The sequence below is a fragment of the Filicampus tigris genome, chromosome 9 (assembly GCF_054856515.1).
Source record: "Filicampus tigris isolate MCC_2025a chromosome 9, RoL_Ftig_1.0, whole genome shotgun sequence".
NCBI classification, from domain to species: Eukaryota; Metazoa; Chordata; class Actinopteri; order Syngnathiformes; family Syngnathidae; genus Filicampus; species Filicampus tigris.
The window spans coordinates 2,146,314-2,169,418 of NC_141225.1; the positions used below are offsets into that span (position 1 = coordinate 2,146,314).

The window sequence follows — 23,105 nt, forward strand, 5'->3', positions numbered from 1 at the left end:
TTGTCCATTAATGGCATTTAAAAAAAATAACAAAAAAACTATATATGTATTGATAGCTAAGGTACCCCTGATCATTTTGAGTGGTTGTAAGTTAAAAAACAAAAAACAGAAATGACTTGGTTCTAACACCTCATAAACAGAGTTATTTTGGGACAAATGGCCTCTTATGGGGCATTTTATGTAAAACTGACATTGTCAAAAATAGGGACATTAAAAAAAAAACATTTTGTTACGACTTATTCAAAGCTCTAATTAGGCCATATGAAATATTCCAATCATCTATATATATATATATATATATATATATATATATATATATATATATATACATATATATATATATATATATACATATATATAAATATGTATATATATATATACATATATACATATATATACGTATATATATACATATATATATGTATATATATATATATATATAAATCCATATATATATATACATATATATATATACATATATATATATACATATATATACATATATATATATACATATATATACAACATAGTTAGCTTTGCTATCAGCATACTACAGCTGTTATTGTCCATAGAGGGCATACATTTTTTTTAATAATAATAAACTATACAGGGCGGCACGGTGGTCTACTGGTTAGCACGTCCGCCTCACAGTTCAGAGGTCGTGGGTTCGATCCCGGCTCCGGCCTCCCTGTGTGGAGTTTGCATGTTCTCCCCGTGCCTGCGTGGGTTTTCTCCGGGTACTCCGGTTTCCTCCCACATTCCAAAAACATGCATGGTAAGTTGATTGGACACTCTAAATTGCCCCTAGGTGTGATTGTGAGTGCGGATGTTTGTCTCTGTGTGCCCTGCGATTGGCTGGCAACCAATTCGGGGTGTCCCCCGCCTACTGCCCAAAGACAGCTGGGATAGGCTCCAGCACGCCCCGCGACCCTTGTGAGGAGAAGCGGTACAGATAATGGATGGAATATAACAAATAGGAAATACAAAAATATGGTTGAGAAGAAACAGAGAAGAAACCTATGTGTCATTATGTGATTGCATTATCATTCAGTGTTATGAGTTTTATCAGAACATCCAATCTACGTGTGTGTCCTAGTGTGCAGTGAAAGCTGCATAAGAATATATCTATAGTACAAATTGTGTGGGTCACAATATGTACCATTTAGTGACATCTATTTGACCCTAAAAGGTACAAATTTAACACCTTTTTTTTCCTGACAGTGTGCTAGTGTGGACTGAATAGGTGGCATCAATGGTGAAATGCCAGGATTGTGAGGGTAATGGCTCGTAATAGCATATTGTTAAAAAAAAAAAAAAACACAACAACTTTGAACTACTTTATTTTTGGATCGATGGACTTTGTTAGAAAGCCCCCCGGTCTCCCTCCGGCTCTGCCAGTGGTTGCCAACACCCGAAATGAAGAAGTTTGTCATTTTTTGAGGAAGAAAATATACCGGTATATATTTTTTACATTTAAAGTATCCAACTGAGTGCCTGAAGCTGAAATCCTTTCTAACTTTTTTGTGGGTATAACCTGTTTGAGTGACTCAGTGATTACATTTCTGAGTTTGTTTTTATCATTACCAATTAAATATGTACTTAAAAAATAAATCAGTAAGTTACAGTATGTCTGTAATGCAGGCCTGTAACGTCAACATAAATTATCGTTGACTTCTGTTTGACAAATATACAATTTGTAAATGACTACAGGAATCAGTCGATGCTGATCTAGTAAGAAGCGCAGACTTCTGGACCCTTCCAACAGGGGTCGCCACATGTTTTGTTCAGCACCGTTTCGATGTCTGCATGAATGATAGCGGCAGTAAGGCAAACCGGGGCTCGTTAATTAAACAAAAAAAAGTTTAATGAGTCAATGACAGATTTGGCTATTGTTTTTGGTCCAAGATGTTTACTTAAATTGCAAACTTTCTCCCAAATATTTTATTTCAGCCATGCTGCATCAAGGCCAGTTGCAGCACTTGCAGGAGTCCCAGTAAATGAGACCAGGCTGGCAGCGGTGCAGGTAGGTGTTTCCCATGAAGCACTGGAAGTAGGTGGTGCTGTCGGCTGGGTTCTCATACAGGCCATTAGGGCGGCCTTGACAGAAATTGCTGGCAGGGTCCTTGGTGGTGGTCGGAGCTGGGGTGGTGGTAGGCTTAGCGGGGAAGCCTGCAGAGTCAAACATTGTAAATTGCTGTGTAAATGCAAGTCGACAACTTGACTGCTGTCACAAAATTAATATGGAAACCATTAAAGTCAAGTCTGCAAGCCAAGGGACAATATTCACCCATTGACATCCTGAGGTGGTTGATGAGTGGATATGGGCCAGCTGAACAGAAGGCTCCAACAAAGTCATCCATGTCAAGAGTCCACACATGAGCACCTCCCAGGTTCCTGGCTGTCAGCCACTCAACCTAAAATAGGATTAACGTCCAAATGATTGTTTGAGAGCAAAAAACAATCAGTCTCTGCTTAACTAAATAAAATGTTACATCAATGGACACCACTCTGTCTTATTGGTTGACAGGAATATTTCAACAAACACAGAGTAAATTAAACTGATATGATTGAGACACAAATCACTTGCTTCTGTTTTCAAACTTAGCGAGCGGTGTGCGCAGCTGCAATAATTATAGCTGCTCTCATCATCTACAAAAATTAATACAAAGTAGGGCAAGATCATTAACCGAAATTTAAATCATGATTTAGATTTTCGATCTTTCAAACGTTATAAATGAAGAAAAATGATTAACGTGCAGAATGGCGCGGTGTGTTTCCTGACGTTGTGAATACAGCATGTTACTTGCATAGCAAGCTGTAGTGTACGTGATTCTGCCGTCCCTGACCGTGCTTTAAGTTGTTTAATGGCACTCTAGTTGGAATTTACTGTAAAACTAAACAAACAAAGAATTAGACACATTCTAAATTCAAATACAAAACATGCTTCGTTTTTAGTCAATCGAGGATCCCATTCATGCTAACTGGAAATTAGCATCGACTTCAGGAGTGATCTCTTCAAATAAAGAATATTCAGACACAAACGCTGTGGAAACACACACGTAGGAAAGATAACGCTGCTCAAAGGCATACATTCTTCCCAATCTGTGAAAAATTAGTCGAGTTCAATCGCAAATTCTTCTGTTCTAACTCAAGTGTGTATTCCATCCATACACGGCACCACACTGCCCCTGAGAGGCCAAAACACAGGGGCCTAAATATTATTTAGTAATTCCGAGATGGTTCACCCGATTGACTTTAAATTTGGGTTGTACCATCTCATCACGTTGGAAAACAATCGGGAAAAATCTTTTATGTTTTCGAAACACTAGTTGACGGGGGCTGAGCATCAAACTTTGCGTTTCATAATTCCTTTTTAACGAAGGATTCTGGGTTGTACGTTACACCTACACCTTTGAAAATTTGCTGGTATATGTAACAGCCTAAGACCTACAAAAACGTCTTTTTTAAGCCACATGCTAAACCTAACAGGAAGTCAACCATTTTGAATTTACTCTGGAATTGTCGCAACTTTTTGGGATTTTCATAGTGGTCATATTTTAACGAACTCCTCCTAGAGCATTTATCCGATCGGCTTCAAACTTTGTATGCTTCATCTAAAGATGTTTAAGACGGAAAAGTTATTGAAATCTTTCATTTCATTGTACGGTGTTGTAGTGGCGATGTGCTGTATATCATGAAAACTGATGCTGTTTTGGAGGGTCTAAACCTTGGCGAAAACTCATGAAACTTTGCACACACATCAGACCTTCCATGAAAATAAATATTTGAAAGATTTCTTGTGCTTTTTTCCCCTAAAAAATCTCGACAACGCCACCTACCAATTGTTAACCAAGCGTTCCCGGTTCCACGACAGCCGTAACAACTTGAAAGGCATAAGTAACAGACCAAAAATTAAACAATGTTTCATATGCAAAATTAACACGAAGTCCCCCATTTTGACTTTATTTGAAATTTTGCGCCAATTTTGGCCTTTTATGGAGGTCATATTTGAACTTACTCCTCCTAGAGAATTTATCTGATTGTTTCCAAACTTTCTGTGTTTTATCTAAATATGTAAATATGTAAATAAATTTATTGAAAGCTTTTAATTTCATCGCACGCTGTTGCCACGGCGATGCAATGTTTATGAAGAAAAATGATGCTGTTTTTTAGTCTAAACCTGTGCGAAAACTCGTGAAAATTTTGCACACACATTAGACGTGGCATGAAAAGAAAAACTGTAGAGATTTAAGGAAGCATTCACGGTTCTACATTTTACCTAGGTCTGTGACAATTTGGAGACATCTGTAACCAGCCATAGGCTAAATCTTACGGTAAGTCGGCCATTTTTACTTAATTTTGGAATAGGCCGACATTTATGGGCTTTTTGTAGAGGTCATATTTGAACAAACTCCTAGAGATTTTATCCGATCTTCTACAAACTTTAGGTGTTTCGGCTAAACATGCTAAAGATGAAAAGTTATTGCAAGTTTTTTATTACGTTGCACGCTGTTGCCGTGGTGATGAGCCATTTGCAAAGACAAATTACGCTGTTTTTGACGATCTAAACCTAGTCGAAAACTTACGCACCTTTGGACATACATCAGACCAGGCATAAACACCAATAATTTTTATGCTTATTGTCCAATGTGCAAGTACATCGATTTGCAAGTACCCCAATTTGGCCAGGGTTGCGAGGGCCCGTTATAGCTGCTCGCAGCTCTAGTTGTTTTTGTTTTGTCCAATTGCTATTAGCTATTATTGCAGTATACTCTCATTTACCTTCTTACTAATTTATTTTCTTGATGTCCTTTCAAGTCATATTTAAATTTGAGTTTTCAAGGTTCCAGGATACAAAGATCCAAGGATTTTCTTTTTTTTAGTCATACCAACACGCATTTGCACAGGTCGAGGCACAAATAATTGTCCCCGAGATCCCAGGTTAGCCCGGTAAGTCCCAGGACTTGTGAAAATTACATAAGATAAAACAAATATGATCAAGAGATAAGGGTAATGCTTATTCAAGTATGCAAAGCATCAAAGGTGTGGATGTCTGGCATTTTCATGCCACAGGCTTGAATTTCACCTGATATTTACAAGATCATTTTGTACTTGACAAAAAGAATGGAGTGTTCAAGTGCAGGGAAGAATGGACATGAGGCTATGATGGTAGTTTGGAGTAGTTGAGGTTTAGTAGTTGAATAAATACAACATTTTTAAATGAATGAATAATCGTTTTGAAAATCATGGTTTCAATCCCAATCAAAATAATTGTGGTTACTATTTTTTATTTTTTTTTTTACAATAATCGTCCAGCCCTACGAAGAAGTATTCCACTTGCGTTATGTGATGTCTCCATACCCCATTACCAATTGCCCTTCTATTAGTTGTTTTGCCCATGACCCTCATCCTGAAAGGCTGTGTGGTTGCAGATTATGGCGCTTTGTTACCTTGTATGAAAAGCTGCGCTGGTCATCATAGCCAACCCAAGAACTGCCAAAGGTGGCATATGGAACACTCTGTTGATCAATCCATTCAACAGAAGCACTGGAGGTGAAGTCACAGACCTGAGTCAAAAGAAAAGTGAACAATCCAAGATCAGCTCCTTGTCCCATAAATTGTCCTCCATCCTTACCTTTACTTTTTGCATTTTGGACTGCACAGTGTAGTTCAGTTGATATTTTATTATTCACAGATATTTGATATTTTATTATTAACAGCACTAAATGACAGACTATCAAGCCAAGATTCTGCTTTTTAAAAGAGTTCCTATTTGGGGGTCTAAACTATCTGACCTCATAGAAAGCCCAGAAACCAGCAGTGCGAGTGTATGGCCCTGCGTCAGCTGGTCCGTTTGTTGGTGCTCCCAGGCCAGTAGCACCAGTGCGAAGACGGTAGGTTCTTCCATATGAAGGGAAACCCAGGAGCAGCTTCTGCGCTGGTGCTCCCATATCCAGCCAATAGGACACAGAGGAGTTCTAAAATGTTGGAATGGGCATGCATTTCGAGTTACAGTATGTCAACATTTCCAGAAACATTTCAATATTTTGAACAGTTTTGATTGTGCCAGTATCCCAACTTTGAATCAATATCCTACAAAGGAGAATTATTCTTGAAATTATGAGAATAACCTAATATTGCAAGAATAAAGTATGATAGTACAAGCAAATGCCATGATTTTCCAAGAATAAAGTTGTCTGACAAGCATAAACGTGCATGGATTTGCATTTAGATGAAGACTGTAGAGGAAGTTGTCAAGTTACGTCTCAATGCGCCAGATCAGCAATGAAATGAATGCATGGAATGTCTCTAATAGACCGTTGCTGCTGTTCTTATGCTGATGTATATGCTTGTCAGTATTTGAAAATAAACATATTCATGGTGTAAAGTAATTATGTACACTTATTTTTATTTTTCCCGAAAAAATTGGATTTACTTGACACTCTGAGAAAGTTCTCGCAATTTGTTTTCCCAGTATGACAGTAATAGTCGTTGTAAGCCACGTACAGTAATTTACAACATATTGCTGATAGATTTGCTCATTTATTGGCCAAAGTAATAATTCTATACCACTCAATGAAATGAAAAGAAATACACGGCGAGAGGACATTGGCGATCACATCACCGCCATTATTTGGACTCAGCATGTACATGTATTGTATATACAGAGCATCAACTCATTAATTACAGTTTTTGCTGTGAAAGGAAAGTTTTCATCGTGTTGATTGAACATTTCAAATTTTCAATTAAATTGAGTGGTCAGTGTCTCAATTTTTACTTCCAGCCCCCATCAATTGAAGAAATGCAGGAAGAATCCAATCATGCTAACCCTTTCTATGCCACAATAATAGTGTATTTGTTTGAGTATTTATTTGCAATATTCATTATAGTCCCTAAAGGGAAAATTCAACTCACACTTTAGGTTGCACAGCACACACAGAACCAGATCACGCGCATGCAAAGAGAGATTTAGATTGAAAGAGGTGCACAAAGGTGCCGAGGCCCTTGAGCTGGGTTACTGGGACTGGGGACGATTTGCAGTGTGTTTCTTACAATATTATGATGAATGTGTGATCCTGAGTCCACAGAACTTGGGAACAAAGGGCTGTTGTGTCCGGTTGTTGCCTCCCAGTGTCCGTGGAAGTCATAGGTCATGAGGTTGATGAAGTCAAGATGTCTGTGGGTTTTAAACATTTTTTTTTTGTCTTTCAATACACACCAGAATGTTTTTCCCTTCGTACTAAAATACAGGTCTCAGTTTCTGTACTTTCCTTGTTCATATTAATATGTTTCATTGATTAATTTCATTATTGTGTATCATTTGAAATGGCTGCCTGTTTTGTTGAATACTTTTGGTTTGCAGCATTATACAGTGGAGTGAATTGAGTGTGGTTTCGACTTACTGTGCAATCAAGTCGACCTCGTAAGATCTCTCGATAACGGCGCGGATTGAGGCAACATTGGCTGATAGCAGTAGCTGAGTCTTTCTGGAGTCTCTGGCCTCGTTCTCAAAAGCTGCAGTCAACTCCTTGAGACGGAACCCGAAAAACAAATCCAATCATCCACATCATTTGTGGGTCATCACTTCTTTATTTTTTTACTACCACTTCCACTACTGGCCTACCAAACATTGGAGAATGGACTATTTAAACATTTAGTCATAATAGGTGCTATATTATCATATTGTGCATATAATTCTCTGAAACGAATATGATTTCTGAATGAAAGTGGAAAATAATAGCAACCTTGACCAGTAAAGTGAACCTCTGCTTGTCCTGCAGTGGGCTGCCGTTATGTGCCGGATATTCCCAAGCCAAATTCAGCCCATCAAAGTTATGAGTTCGCAGGAAGCTGATGGCCGACCTTATGAAGACAGCACGACTCTCTGGCCTGGCAACCATGGCGATGAATCTGGTGGCACACATAAAGAGGAAACTATGACAGAAGAAAAGGAACATTTATTGTATTAGGAAATCATGGATTTGGGGAACGGTACTTACGGGCTCATTCCATTGACTGTGCCTCCAACTGACAGCAGAGTCTTTAGTGCCGGATTACTAAGAAATGATAATTCATGGGAAAGTCAATGCAAGTCATTTCTTGACAATAATATGTTCTATGCGGCTCTACTACTCTAAACTTGATATTCTGATTAATATTGTGTTTGCAGAGTATGAATTAAGCAGCAAAATCCACCTGTTTTTATCCATCACAGGGGCGGTCATTTTGTCACTTGCTGTCAACTGAAAATGACATCACAGTTGCTCAGGGCTCAGGTAACAACCAATCATGGCTCAGCTTCAGAAAACAGGCAAGCTGTGATTGGTTGTTACCTGATCCCTGAGCAATTGTGATGTGATTTTCACAGCAAGCACAAAATGGCCGCCCCCTGAAGTGGATAAAAATGGGTGGCTTTTGCTTAAGTCAAATTCTGCAAACGCAATTGTAATCAAAATGCTGTGTTTGGATTAGTGGGGCGCAGAGAAAATATTATTTTAAAGGCCCAATGTGCAGAATTTAGTCCCATCCAGTAGTGAACTAATAGAATGCCACGGCCCGAGCTTGAAGCGCGTGTATTTTGAAACACACACACTACGGTGCCTCAGAGAGACCACACGTTGCAAGCCTACCACCAATTCCTTCAGCAGACGTACAAGCAAAATGTTACTACAAACGACTTCTAGTATGCCCTCAAGTACAAAGTAAGTGCATTGCATTTGTTACACATGCTGTAGTCATGATGCGGAGGAACTACGTTCGGTGAGTTTGCTCCCTCGGGACCCGTAGCAGAAAGATGGCGGCGAGACAAGGCAGCCTCCTGTAGGGGAGGCGCAGCCTATGTAATATAATTACTTCACCTATTAAAAACTGTACAATTATATTTAAAAAAGTACATTGATGTGATGATGAGAACATATTTTTAGTATTATTACTGAAATTAATAATGGGTTTTCAAAATGAATGAACTTTGAAAATTTAAAACATTCGACACATTGTCATTTTAAAGAAAATTTTTGGGTTGACCCCCCCTTTTAGAATGTGAACTCAGAATTTTCAGGTATTAAAATGAGTGGCCTACTTAGGATTTAAAGCACATGCTACAAATGTAAAAATAAACATGCTCGTTAATTATATAAATAATCGTTATAATCCATCTTTCTGTTATTATCATCATAACTATTATACTATTTGCAACAACATCCTGTACATGTCGGTTCACTACTTTACACCCTACTTGAGGATTTATGATTAAATGATGTTACAGACCATATTGAGATCATACGCATGAAGATTTAGCTTAAAGCCACGAGAAGACCACAATACTGGAGCTCACATGTTTTTGAGGTTGTTGAGTCCGGTGTACTGCTGCTCATCATTCCACTCAATGGTGCTGATCTGGTTGAAGCTGTTGATAGTGGCAAGCGCGTAGATAACATGCGTGCACAGGAAAGGGTCAATGTTGTCTGGGGTGAACTTGGCATGGCCCGGCCTGTACTGGGCCCAGTTGGTCATGTGACACACCAACTTATTGGAAGAAGCTGAAGCAAGCCAGAGGAGAGAATAGAGATTTTATCTTTTCATTTGTTCCCTGAAAACCGGTTCCATAAATTAGTTCTTCAGAGATTTTCTTCTTTAAAGGGGAAGTAAACCCAAACATATTTTTTTCAAGAATATGTTTTCAGCAGGCCCACTAGTTGAAACACAGCATTCTGATTAATTTTGCGTTTTTATAGTATAAGTTAAGCAACAAAATGCAATTGTTTTTAGCCATCTCTGGGGGCGGCCATTTTGTCTTCTGTCGACTGAAAATGACATCACAACTGCTCACAACGACCAATCACAGCTGACCTGTTTTCTGAATCTGAGCCGTGATTGGTCGTTGTGAGCAGTTGTGATGGCATTGTCAGTCGACAGAAGAAAAAATGGCCGCCCCCAGAGATGGCTAAAAACGAGTGGATTAACACATATTCCACAAACGCAATATTGATCAGAATGCCCTGTTTCAACGAATGGGCTTGCATAGAACATATTCTTGAAAAATAAATGGTGGCGTTGACTTCCCCTTTAACGGGAAAGTCAACTAAAACATTTTTTTCAAGAATATGTTCTATGCAGGCCCACTCGTTGAAACAAGTCATTCTGATTATTGTATGTGTAATATGAGTTAAGCAGTAAAATCCACCTGTTTTTAGCCAACTGAAGGTGGGCCATTTTGTCACTTCTGTCGACTGAAAATGACATCACAGTTGCTCAGGGCTCAGATAACAACCAATCACAGCTCACCTGTTTTCTGAAGCCGAGTCATGATTGGTCGTCAGCAGAGCCCTGAGCAACTGTGATGTCATTTTCAGTTGACAGAAGTGACAAAATGGCCGCCCATCTGAGATGGCTAAAAACAGGTGGGTTAACTCATATTCCACAAACGCAATATTAATCAAAATGCTGTTTTTCAACTAGTGGGCCTGCATAGAACATATCCTTGAAAAAAAAAAGTTTGATTGACTTCCCCTTATTTAAAATAAACAACTGAAATGCAAATGAGTGGTTGACACTGTCATAGAGCCATAAAGTTATTATCATCCATTTATTCTTAAGCAAAAAGGATTTCACGATAGCATGACTGATCTTAAAATGTTCAGGCATATTGGTGCCCAAGCACAAATATGGTTAGTTTATGAGCCATTCAGTCTCACTGTGAGAGTTATAATGAGAAAGCCGGAAATGCACAACTAAGAGGAGTGCATGGCTTATTTTTTAACATGTTGACGACAGGATTTGTATTTTTGCAGCACAAAATAGGAATCTCTATGCAATACTATATTCCCCTTATTTTTAACAAAGATGTAACAACTTAAAAGCATTAATTTAGGTGAATCCATGCTGTTATCGACAAGGACACATATCAGACACATTTTTGATTGGACACCGACGAGAATGTTAGTCTACTCAATGTGCACAATCTAATGAAGTACAATGAAAAGAACAAATGTAATAATGTTCACTTCTGACTGACATTCTGAGAGGCATTAACATGTACAGTGTGATGGTTGTGGTTTACAGTAGTATAAATTGATGAGAACAAAAATATTAGAAATAGGTGTACCTAATATTGTGGCCTGACTGTTGTACTACTGTAGTAGATCTGATCTGGTAGGCTGCACATTTTGCAATGTTTTTAATTTTGTGTGCTTATTGATCTTCACGTCAGCAGATTGGCTAAAAAATGACTCAGTGGCAGATTACTTACCTATGTGGAGGGCAAGGAGAATGCCCAGAGCTGTGTAGACAAACAGAAGCAGGATGGATTAATACTTGAATGTGAAAAGTATGTTTGGCTGATGGGAGCAGAGCACATTTTCATTATACAGTACAGTGTTGCGAAAAGATACTCCCCAACACAAAGGGCAAAACATGATTTAATTCCATAAAAAGCAGCAATTGCTTAAAGGACTAAAGCAATGTTTCATAATATAAAAATAGCTGCGTTTGGAATTCACATTTTAATAAGTTATATATCGCTGCTGTTCTGTGAAAAACACTTATGTCCAATTTAGGAGTTTTAAAAAATGTTCACGTTAATGCGATGTTCGTAATGCAGAAACACCATTCACATAAAAATAAGAAAAACGAAAAAAAAAATTGACATAAGTGTTTTTCACAGGACAGTGACGATATAATAATATACTAGAGTCATAATATTTGTCTATGGCCTGATCCTTTGAGTTGTTATTTGAATATGCAATTTTATCAGATAGACATTTACCTGTAAGGAGTTTCGCCATCGTGTTGTTTGTTAAGCCAATCTGGTAGACCTATGAAACTAATTGAGGGAAAGAATTGTAAATGTAAATGAGAAAACAACAACAAGGACAAAAATAAGACAAACCACAGCAAAGATTAGTGTTCATTTTCCGGGTTAATATTGACGATGTCATTTAACTGAGTTAACATCTTCATATTTACAGATTCAATTTGACGTCCTCAAGATATAATGAGCTCCTTACCTTCCCCAGAGGAACCGAAGAACCAGTGCAGTTTGGCCAGTTGGCTCAAATTTATATTTAGCTCCTTAATGACTAATTGACAGTGAGTGACAAAGTGCAAATGATAAAGACTAGTGGGCGTCTTTTTGAATGGATATTATCCCACAGTGAGTTAAGGTCAGACAAAGCCATAATCAGTCATCATAATTGTTAGGAGAAAATGAGTAGAGCAGTATCGTTTACGCCATTATCATGAAACGGTGGTTCATACCTATTTACTGCAAATAGCTGACAACACACTTCTTTATCTAAATACAGCATACTTTTATACAATTGCGATGATTGTTGATTACTTGGTGTAGATTTTTGATTACTTATACTAAATAGCTACACAAAAGGGCAAACAATAGCTTTTCTGTGTACTGTAATGTGGTGCCGTTCTGAAAATTAGATACTGCATAAATTGGAAATGAAAGCTAGCATTGTGACAATAATGGAGCATAACAACACTCAAAATTGGAAAATATTGGCTTTGTATTTCTTATCTGATCAGGCCTTAGGGCAAGCATTCTGAAGTGCCAATGCCCATGACCTGAGATTACCACTCAGGACCAGTTGAAGAAGGTTGGCTGTAGTTCAAAAATGGAGGCCTTTCCATTTGGAGCATTCATGTTCTACTGATGGTCCACTGCATAAGATTGAGAATGAGTTGAACGAGAGCTTGGAATTGCTTGCTGCTTGATTTATATGTGAACACAAAATGACAAGCATCTAGTACATCCCAGAATAGGAGCGGTACAAAATGAAAGATACCACGGCAGCTCCCGTTTTAAATGATATCATTGAAGCAGTTGTTATCTGCGCCGTCTCAATTACTGCTCTGGCAACTAAACGACAGTATGTGAAGTAAAGGATGAGCAGAGATAACAAAATGCACACATGGAATGCAATCACAGGGTGCTTATTTAATACATATTGAACAACTTAAACACCCCATCACATTTTTGTTCATTTATTCCAAAGAAACTGAAAGGCAACATGATAATTGCATAAGACTAATGTAATGTTTTTCTATAGGCTGGTTTTCAAGCCAATCTACCAGTAAACCTCAATACTACAATACTAAAGGAATTGTGAAATTATGTATTAAAACACACGCACACACAATTGCAACATTAATTTTTGACAGTCAGAGGTTCTTGGTTTGTGTGTTGGCTTTGACCTTTCTTTGATGCGTTTGCACATTCTCCCAGTGTTTGTTCATCTTGGGGTGACTGAAGACTCCAAAATGTCCTAGCTGAATGAGTGTGAATAGTTGATCAAAGAATACCACAACGCTCAACATCAGCCTAGCCACTAACCCGACACCTTGAACAGGAAAAGCAGTAGAAAATGGATGGACGGATGTCAGAATTATTACAATTACAGTAACCATGGAACATATTTTGAAACAACATGCTGGTCAACTGTACCACCACATTGGTTGTATTACACCACATCTTCATTGTTTGGGTCCAGCATATTACAATATTTTTGCAACTTCTCATTTTGTCAAGCTTCATCCTGACCACAACCTTATATGAATAAGAGCAAGGCAAAGGCAAAAAAGAATGATTGAATGAATAAAAAAATATATAAATAAACAAATAAATAACTAAATAAACGTTTTTAGATTTTAAAATGCCATATAATAAAGTATTTTAGGATAAACTCCTGGTTATTACTGCACTATAAAAAAATTAAACAGGGAATACATTACAGTAATCTTGCGTCTTTATTTTTGTATTTTGTGGTAATCCAAGCAATTTTTGCCATTCCTCTGGTGTGATTCTGTAATTAGTAAAGTTAGTGACAGTCAATACATTTACAGCAACACCATTAAGAAAAATAAGTACAGCGGACCACCGGTCTTCACGGTGGATAGGGAACGGGGCGCCCTGTGAATAGTGAAAATGTGCGTATAATTGATGCCCCTTATCAAGAGATAGAAAAACATATTTTTTGAAGCACCCCCCCAAAAAAAAAACAAAAAAAAGTTTTAGAAACAAATATTAAAAACATACATTTAAAAAACTGAAATCTGTGAATAGGTATATCCACGGGTGCCAAACCGGGAGTATGCAGGAGTCCACTATAATGTATAGAAAAGCAATTGACGGTAGACCTTTTTTTTTTTCCAAATGAGCATAGAATGGTTTCAAATAATCCTTACGCTTGAGTTCAACCTCTTCCTGTATAGTGTAATAAATGTGACGTTTTACATAAGAGCTGATAGAAGCTGACAGGATTACAATGAGGGGGATATATGACATTGTTAACTCCATGCTTTGGTGGCCAACCTTTTCATCGCTGTCAGGAACTTCATATCAGCATATCAGCATAAAAGCAGCTGCAATAAAATAAATGACATTACACTAGCATTTTTAAATTGATCATAACTATTATCAAATACAGTAACAGGGACAATTAAAGGACAACATACAGCGTATTATTTTGTGCAACTGCCATGAAAATAGATAAACATACAGTAAATAAATGACAGAAAACGTTTCAACTGACTAGTGACATGAAGTATGATATCTCAGATAGTGTGAATAATGACAAGTCATGTTGCCTAACTTCAGTGCAGGCAGCAAGGGGTCAGTTTCTTTCAGTGACAGAATGAATGTGAATGATAATGTCTGTCTCTATCTGTACCCTACAGCTGTTTTGCCACCGGTGAAGGGTGTCAGCTGGTAAAACCTCAAGCTCCTCTCCGCAGCCCTGAACAGGATACATAGTACGATGGAAATGGATGGATGGATGGTGTATGATTACAGCCGAGTCAAAGACAAAAGCCAACATTAGCAGGAGCTAGAATTCGGCCATTATCATGACGGAATAGTCCATTAGTCCGTCATTGACGGACGCCCGTTTCGCCGACAATAGATGAGATTTAAAAAAAAGACGGATTAAGCACTGATAGAAGTGGGTTTTCGTCCGTTGGTGTAACCACCACTAACCGGGTCAAGTCCCGACTCAGTCCATCACTGACGGACGGACGCCTGTTTTGTTGACGACTGACAAAAACACGGCCCGCTTGTCTCGTGTGTTTGTTCGCAGGGGGTTACAGGAGGACTGCATTGACAATATACGCGTGAGAGTGAGTGCTTCTGTTTTCAATTGGATCTCTGCAGAGGCTATGATTGGTTAAGGAGGCGTAACCAGAAGACGTCACTTCGCTTTGCTATGACAACACAAATGTAAGTTTGTTTGAGTTTAATAGTTTATGCATGTATATTTATCTGCATAAAAACCTTTATGTTTGGGGTTTTCTGTTAAATCTCTGTGAATCTTGTGTTTGATTGGGGCATTAACTATATATGGAAACACTTTGCGCTTCCTGTACAGTGGGTGGCAGTATGCACCAAAGAGCTGTAATCCGCTCATGAACAGAGAAGAAGAAGAAGAAGAAGAAGAAGAAGAAGAAGGAAAAGGATAAGAGGTAGAAGAAGGAGAAGAAGAAGAAGAAAGCTATTTATAGACAGAAGATGGAGTGTGCTACTTCTTTGGATTTTATTTACTCTTGGCCACAATGCAGAGCTGGATTCTGGTTAAGCCATTTTAAACTTTAAATTAAAACGGTTTGGTGTTTTAGGAGTTAAAACAGCTGCAGCCAGCCACCAGTTCAATAAACTGGCAAATATGTGTATGTGAAACGGACTGACTGACTGATAATAATAATAATAATAATAATACCTGATGAACTACCTGACCAACTGACAATTACACATTGGTTCGGCTTGAAAAATGATGGACTGACGAATGACGGATGGGTAGTCAGGCCGCTAACGAATAACGGACCGGCAAACTTCAGTGAAATGCCCACTCTGGTGTTTTACAAATTTTTCCAACAGCTCATTCAAGAAAAGCAACAATGAATACATTATGAAAATCATCATCATCAACATCACTGTAAGACAGCAATGAACTACAACCTCGTTTGTCTTGGCTATGTGGTACACTCAAAAAGTCAAAACGGCTCATTCTTGGTATTATTTGGTCTCTTGCTTGCATGATTCACAGCTAACAGTATGACTCATTTAAAATGATCCCTATTGCATTCTCTGACAGAAAGAAACTATTTCAGTTGCTAACAAAAAAATAAATAAATAAAAAACGATAAAAACGATAAATGATTGAACATGCAAAGGCCAAACAGTAAATATGTACAGTTACAATTTGAAAATTCAGAGTGTGATCTTCACTTTATGCACCACCAAAGCTGATTTGAAATAGCAAGATGTGATTGAGCTTCACAAAATAATTTCATTTGGGGATTATAGTCATTTTTTTCAGGGGCTCGAAAGTAATTGCCCAAGTGACAGTGGGTATTGACAAGGTGAGGTCGATTCCTCTGTTACCTCGAAACAAATGAAGCACATAAATAAAAGTGTGGGCCTGCATTCATAAATAAATCCCATGAGCAGAGCTGGGCACTTGACCCTTTTTTGATGGTCCATCCTCCGGCCGCGACCTGGCTACCCTTCCGGCCTCGGCCCTCTGTCCTTATTCATAAAAATTATCGTCCCCCGACCCTGTCCGTCCACGTCCTTTTAAAGCGGTTCCGTCCGTTATGTCTGCGCCCACCCACCAAAAAAAAGCATCCGTGCATGATGCCGCGGGAGGGATGCTAACGGCAGAGGTTTGTTTAAAGCTCATTAGCTGGCTAATTTACTATTCAAATCTTCTTACTTTATGGGCACCCACTTCCTGGTAAACGGTTTAACAAACCGCTTGCCAGCACACGTATGTGTGTAAGGAGATGAAGTGAGGGAGTCGAGCATTGTAATGTAAGTGCTTTACTGAACAGCGGTCATTGTTTATATAGCCGGGTTTACTTTTTCATTCAGAATGAAGCTCTCCGGCCACCTGTTTACATGTAACGTGACTATTCCAATCGTCCGTTTTCTTGCTCCACCCCATTAATCAGATCAGCTGTGTGACACGCGGAAATTGATGTGAAGACCACGTGATCTATCAAGATGGCGTTCATTCATCTATTTAGCACAGTATTCGCGAGTGTTTTAACACTCAGCATCTTGATAAAAACAAGTTAGCAGTACTTTAAACGAAGTTCTCGCATCGCAGACGAGCTCTGGTAAGACACTGCCATTTTAAAGTGCGTATACAATGCCGTCACTACGCATTTAAATCAAGACAGAGCATGCTCAGACGCAGCCTGGCTCTTCCGATTGTTTACGTGACACTCGTTCGGATTGGCAAAAGGAATATAGCACCCCTGTGAATCCGAATGGAATTTCATTTGGATTCACAGGGGTGGTATATTCCTTTTCAGCCTTTTTTATTCTGATCGGAGTGTTTTATATGGAGCATTTTCATTCCGATTGGTCATTCGGATAATTTCTAATTGGAATACATGGCGCCATGTAAACCCGGTTTATGTCAATGCAGCTGACGTGAGAGAGGTCAGTCTCTGAACGGATGTGCGGAGACGCCCGGTCCAGGGAGCGCTTCCATTGGTCAGCCCTTTGGGTTACTGATTGGCTCGCTGATTCCATTGAGGGCGCTTCTGGCGGAGCGATTCAATTGAAGTCAAATGTAGTTAGCACGGGCGGACGCGGTTCCGTGCGGGGGAGCGCGGTGATGCGTTTGGAGCGGTGGGACATGGAACGAAGCACAGAAAATCCGCCCATTCAGCGCGGCTAAACAAATCAACTTTTTTCCCTCTTTGCCTCATGGCAGTCAATCAGCATCGTGGAGTACTACTTCACACAAAGCGTCCTGTACACTTGGTGGGTCTTATGTGGAATTATCGTAGTGGTATGTGGACATATACCAGTGCCGGGACAAGAAAAAAAGAGACCAGGCTTGGAGGATCGTGAGCGAGGAGCTTGTTATATATATATTTTTACTTTCTTTAGTTTTTTACAGTTGTTGAACTTTACCAAGACGGCAATAGTTGTTTGCATTAGCTTGAGCACAACTAAAGCTACGTACTCCTCCAGCAGCGGACAGTCAAGCGACAGGCTGGCGTCACTCGCTAGTGTGCTGGTTCTGACGCTGCTCGCGCTACTGGGTCTCATCAATTGTCGTACTAGTAGAACTTGCGCTGTATCTCCTGTTGAAAAATCTACCGTGCAGTTGGATAATTAGTGGCGCGTGTGAAGTGTTCGGAGGCAATTTTTATCGTTTGCCCATTCGCCGAGTAGGTTGAGATGAACACGTTACACGCATGAGCGACGATTAGTGGGCCGGATTAAAATCCACCTCCACCCTTGATTAGTCCGTCCGTTTTTTCAAAACGTGTCGCCCTCATCCTCCTTCCCAAAAATGGGCGTCCGTCCGGGACGGACCGTTCCGCGCCTGGGACGGACTGCCCAGCTCTGCTGAAGAGTAGCTACAGCACTTGTGTGATGCAATTCTATAAAAGCCACAGAACTCCAGGGAGAATTCTCCCTGAATCAAAAATTTGGTTGTCCATTTGATCCAGAATTCTGTTCAAATTAGTCATTGACTGTAACTGATTTTCATGAAGTAATACATCTACAATGTTTACATCTACAATTATCCAAATACTATACTTTTAAAACCCTGAAAATGGAGTTACCACATTCTGCATAAAATAACTACAGTCGCTACATAGAATGATTGCATGCTTTGTGCAACCTGCTGAAACTCTTGAACCACATGCTGACATCGGTTGCGGTTGTGTATCAATGTTTTAATGTTTATGAAGGCAAGCGTGAAAGTTCTTGTCATTATCCTACTGCTGGTGTGACACATGTCACACATAAGATTTTCCCCTTAACATGTTGATTGACTCCAGTGCATGACTCCACAACCATCCTTCTACCACTTGAACACACATTGATGTTTTTTTTTTTTTTATATATAAACAAAAAGGTAAAATGTTGCAGTTTTTTTTTTACCCATTCCCACCCAAAAGACGTTGAAAGCCCAGATGCTTTCAATTTAAGTTAGTAAACTAAAAAGCTGAGTGAAATCACAGGACTGACACAATTGTGAGAAGAAACACGCCAATGACCAGGTGGAGTGAATGACTGGAGACAGTTGCCTTGTTCTGCACCATCATGCCGGTTCCTGAAAAGGACAGGCACAGTATATCACACAACTCTTTAGCACAATGTAATATGATGCATTTACTTCACTTCGTTCGATACCGGGTCCCTCATTCTGACAAGACATTCACTTTGGAAATGTTTTGCACTGTATTTCAATTATGAAACAAACTATCCTTAAATACTGTCAAACCTAATCAGTCAGTTTTCAGTCAAAAGCAACATTGTAAGGTACTTTTTCGATAACACTTTTTTTTAAACTTTACTGAGAAAGCGGTTACCGTGTTTTCCGGACTATAAGTCGCAGTTATGCTGATTTTTATGGTTTTTATGGCGACTTATACTCCAGAGCGACTTATATGTGAAATTATTAACACATTACTGTCATGGCTTGACAATGACATGACAATTACTTCTATATCATTTCACATGTTATTGTAACCCACATAAAGAAACATAAGATACATCCTAAAAGCTATTAAAATGCATGAATAATTCAAACGGTTAAAGTCTGTTTTGTGTCATCTTCCACACCGCTTATTCTGTACAGGGTCGCAGGGAGGTGCTGGAGCCTATCCCAGCTGACAATGGGCGAAAGGCAGAGTACACCCTAAACTGGTCGCCAGCCAGTCGCGGGGCACACACCGACACTGTCACTGAGCGGGAACCGATCCCACGCTGCCTGCACACAACTCAGGCGTGCGTACCACTACACCATCAGTGACCCCTAATGTTTTGTTAAATAAGTAATTAAAATAGTACCGTATGATCAAAAGACAATTTGACTGTTAAGGCCTTGCTAGTTGAGGAAGCCAGCTTATCCAAACAGCTAAACATTCACAAACAAACTCCACAGACTCTAGGTGTGCAGCGAAGTTGGCTGTTTGTATTGTGAAACTGCACAAGACACAGAAAATACTATCAATCTATGCATTACATACACATGTATTTTCATAGACATGAACAAGATGATCCAATAATGTTCATCCTGTCTTATTTGTTAAATGAGTTTCAAGTTTCTTTTGTTTCGACAATGACAATGATCTTTCTATTTTTTGTGAAGAGAAACTCTCTTACCGTGCTAACGATTAGCAACCGCGATTAGCATGAGCGATAGTGATTAGTATGTTCAGTCAACAGCACAGTACAACCAGCCACAATTCAGCTCCTATATAAATGTTGCATGCTCATTACACACAATTGTCTAAGTTACTTACAGGCGATGGTTGAACAAGGATAAACCACAAACAGGCAGTTGCCGTGCCTATGGCTGTGTGTGTGTGTGTGTGTGTGTGTGTGTGTGTGTCATCATGCAGCCACACGTGTAAGGAGGAGCGCACTCAGCACAAAGGAGACGAAGACATAAGTACGTACATAAATACTTTTGGAGACTTGGAAACATTCTACATGGTCTGGGATAAATAAAAGACTTATTTAATCGATCTACAACCGTTTTGGTGAGTTTAAAGTTATCTTACCGTAACTTTCTTGCATGCTACATTTAGCATCGTAGCTCGGTGGAAATGATGTGTACTAAGCGCACAATTTCCTCCCAAAATGCGACTTATACTCCAGTGCGACATGTATGTTGTTTTCCTCTTTATCATGCATTTTATGGCTGGTGCGACTTGTAGTCCGGAGCGACTTACAGTCCGGAAAATGCGGTACATTGTAGTTATTCACCTGAGTCCCGTGAGACAATAATCTCGTGCGCAGGTCCGTCCCCACCTTCACCCCAGGATCGCACTTCCAAGACAACATATCCATTGTCTTTAGGCAGGGGCAAGTTCACTGATGTCTTCGCCATGTCCAGGACCTTCAACACTGTTTGACCCTCATGCTTGTACAGAACCTGCCATCATGGAAGTAACACTTTCGGTTACCATAAAGCCATCTTGTTGGTGGCCGGGCTGCACGTGATCTACTAAGACTTGGGTGCACTTTGCAGCAACTTGGGAGACGAGCGCAATTTTACTCAACAATACAAGAAATATAGTATAGCGTTTGCTTGACATTCACAGTCCCACACTTTTCATGATTTTTACAATGTCCTACTGGCTGCTAAAAAATGTACGCTGCACTGCAAATGGCATGTAGGGCAGACTTATGACACCCCGCCCTGATGAAGAGTATTCTCATTGAAAATATAAATATGGAACATTAGATATCCAATATTGAGAAACAGTATTAATGATTTTAGTTATGTAAACTTCAGAATAAAAATACATCTGATTTGAAATGAATATCTCTACACACGTTGTACAGTCTTGGTAACCTTTCATGTTATGTCCATGCAGAGTGCCCATTTACCAAATAAAAATTCACTTTAGCTCCAAATTTAACCAAGATGTACAATGTAATACTTAATGTAGCAATATGAACTTTGATTCAGTTTTACATGCTTTTTATTACTCATGAAAACAAAACATCAATCTGAATGAGGGTTAACAATAAAATACTAATTAATAATTAGCCACGTTTTTTCTACTTAACAGACAGATTTATTGTTATGATCCTACAAGAATGTAATAAGTGTCTTGCATGAAGTATATACTGTATATACGTTCCAAAGCTCAAAGGTACAAAAGAGACATTTCTGGTGTCATGCATGTAATCATTTGGAGGATTGAGTAAGATTAAAGGTTTGAAGTTTCAGTAGTTTTTATCTATTAAGGTCCAACACAGTTTCAGGGTTTGCAAGCCCTGTAAAGTTTAGAGTTTGCGAGTGTTGTGTACAGTCTAAACCAGTGGTGTCAAACTCATTTTTGTTGTGGGCCACATCGTAGTTATGGTTTCCTTTGGAAGGCCGATATGACTGCGAATCCAAATATGATACTGCACATACACAACAAATTGATGACTACTTTTGAAATCAGAGGCTAGTAAAAACAAAAAATGCTTGCAATAAATCAACGTTTGTGAAAGTGAAGTCAGTTTTGGTATTTTAGCAAGAAAAGTGGATGCACATAATTTGATTTTGCGGGCCGCATACATTAATGTGCCGGGCCAGATCTGTCCCCGGGCCTTGAGTTTGATATCTATGGTCTCTAAACTTTAGAGACCATAGACCATTTTGTGATATTCAGATGCACAAAGTTGACAATGTAAAGTTACCAACAACCAACACTTTAACATTGAATCTGCATTTTGACTATTATTATTGTTTGTGAAGCAAAAGCAGAAAACACTCACTTTGTATCCCAGTACTGCTGACTCATTATGCAAGGCCTTCACGTGGTCCCAGCGCACAATTACCCATGAACCATCAGTCCTCCATGATACATTTCCAGGAGGGCGATTAGGAGCTGAAAGAAGAACCAACTATAGTTGAAATCTGAGTTCAGTTCACTTATCTTGTAGTGAAAAGCAGTTTCATTTGCATTTTATTAGAGTAAACCATGACTACGCCATGCCGATAAATACAGTAAATATCTACGATTCTGATATTAGATACTGAGTGAGTTAGTAGTATGAGTGTGTGATTATTTTGAAGGGATAAAGAGCATACAAAGGTGAGGTTGATATGTTATGAAAATGATTGTACTTTTAACTGTAAAAGTCAAAACTATGCAAGTATATCTTGGTATTGACAAGACCGTGAGGTGGTAAAGCTAACACGACCAATCATTTTGACAATAAAGGTCGGGGTGGGAAAGAATCATTGACCTTTGAAATGTTACAAGCAGGATCATAAATAAGAGAAGGAAATGGGTATTTAGAGAACAGCTTCCTGTGTTAGATAAGGACAACATGAATGTGAACTGTAGTAAGCAGTTTTATGCTTGAGGCAAGTACGTTTCGTGCAGAATCAGACTGACAACTTTTGCAGCCTTGATACTCTGTGTGGCTTGCTTTCGCTGTGAGCCAATATTCTCCCAGACTATAGGAGGCAGTGAAGAGCAGTCTAAGGCATATGAACACTTCACCACAATATACGTAGAAAACAATTTCATCTGTTTTAAAAAATATAGATATAATTCAATAAGGGCGGCACAGTGGACAAATGGTTAGCACGTCCGCCTCACAGAGCAGAGGTCGT

The 23,105-nt window shown here is 39.0% G+C and overlaps 2 protein-coding genes across 3 annotated transcripts in view; both read right to left on the bottom strand.

The window, feature by feature from the left end:
• Window positions 1-1,777: 1,777 nt before the first annotated feature.
• On the bottom strand, window positions 1,778-12,940 carry chia.1 (chitinase, acidic.1). The gene is made up of 11 exons (XM_086039614.1): window positions 11,765-12,940; window positions 11,249-11,278; window positions 9,335-9,539; window positions 8,001-8,057; window positions 7,746-7,911; window positions 7,404-7,528; window positions 7,054-7,177; window positions 5,796-5,978; window positions 5,451-5,567; window positions 2,288-2,414; window positions 1,778-2,169 (listed from the first exon to the last, which is right to left on the bottom strand). Exons 1-11 carry the CDS (start codon window positions 11,781-11,783, stop codon window positions 1,961-1,963), a joined length of 1,362 nt encoding a protein of 453 aa, XP_085895740.1. The 5' UTR covers window positions 11,784-12,940; the 3' UTR covers window positions 1,778-1,960.
• A 799-nt stretch (window positions 12,941-13,739) lies between these two features.
• The window catches only part of cntn2 (contactin 2), a 44,577-nt gene continuing 35,211 nt past the window's right edge, over window positions 13,740-23,105 (bottom strand). For both annotated transcript variants that reach the window (XM_086039612.1, XM_086039613.1), the window contains 3 exons: window positions 22,259-22,371; window positions 20,750-20,918; window positions 13,740-19,088 (listed from right to left, as the gene is read on the bottom strand). In XM_086039612.1, coding sequence (XP_085895738.1) covers window positions 18,991-19,088; window positions 20,750-20,918; window positions 22,259-22,371 — 380 coding nt within the window. In that variant the 3' untranslated portion in view covers window positions 13,740-18,990. The remainder of the gene's footprint in view (window positions 19,089-20,749; window positions 20,919-22,258; window positions 22,372-23,105) is intronic.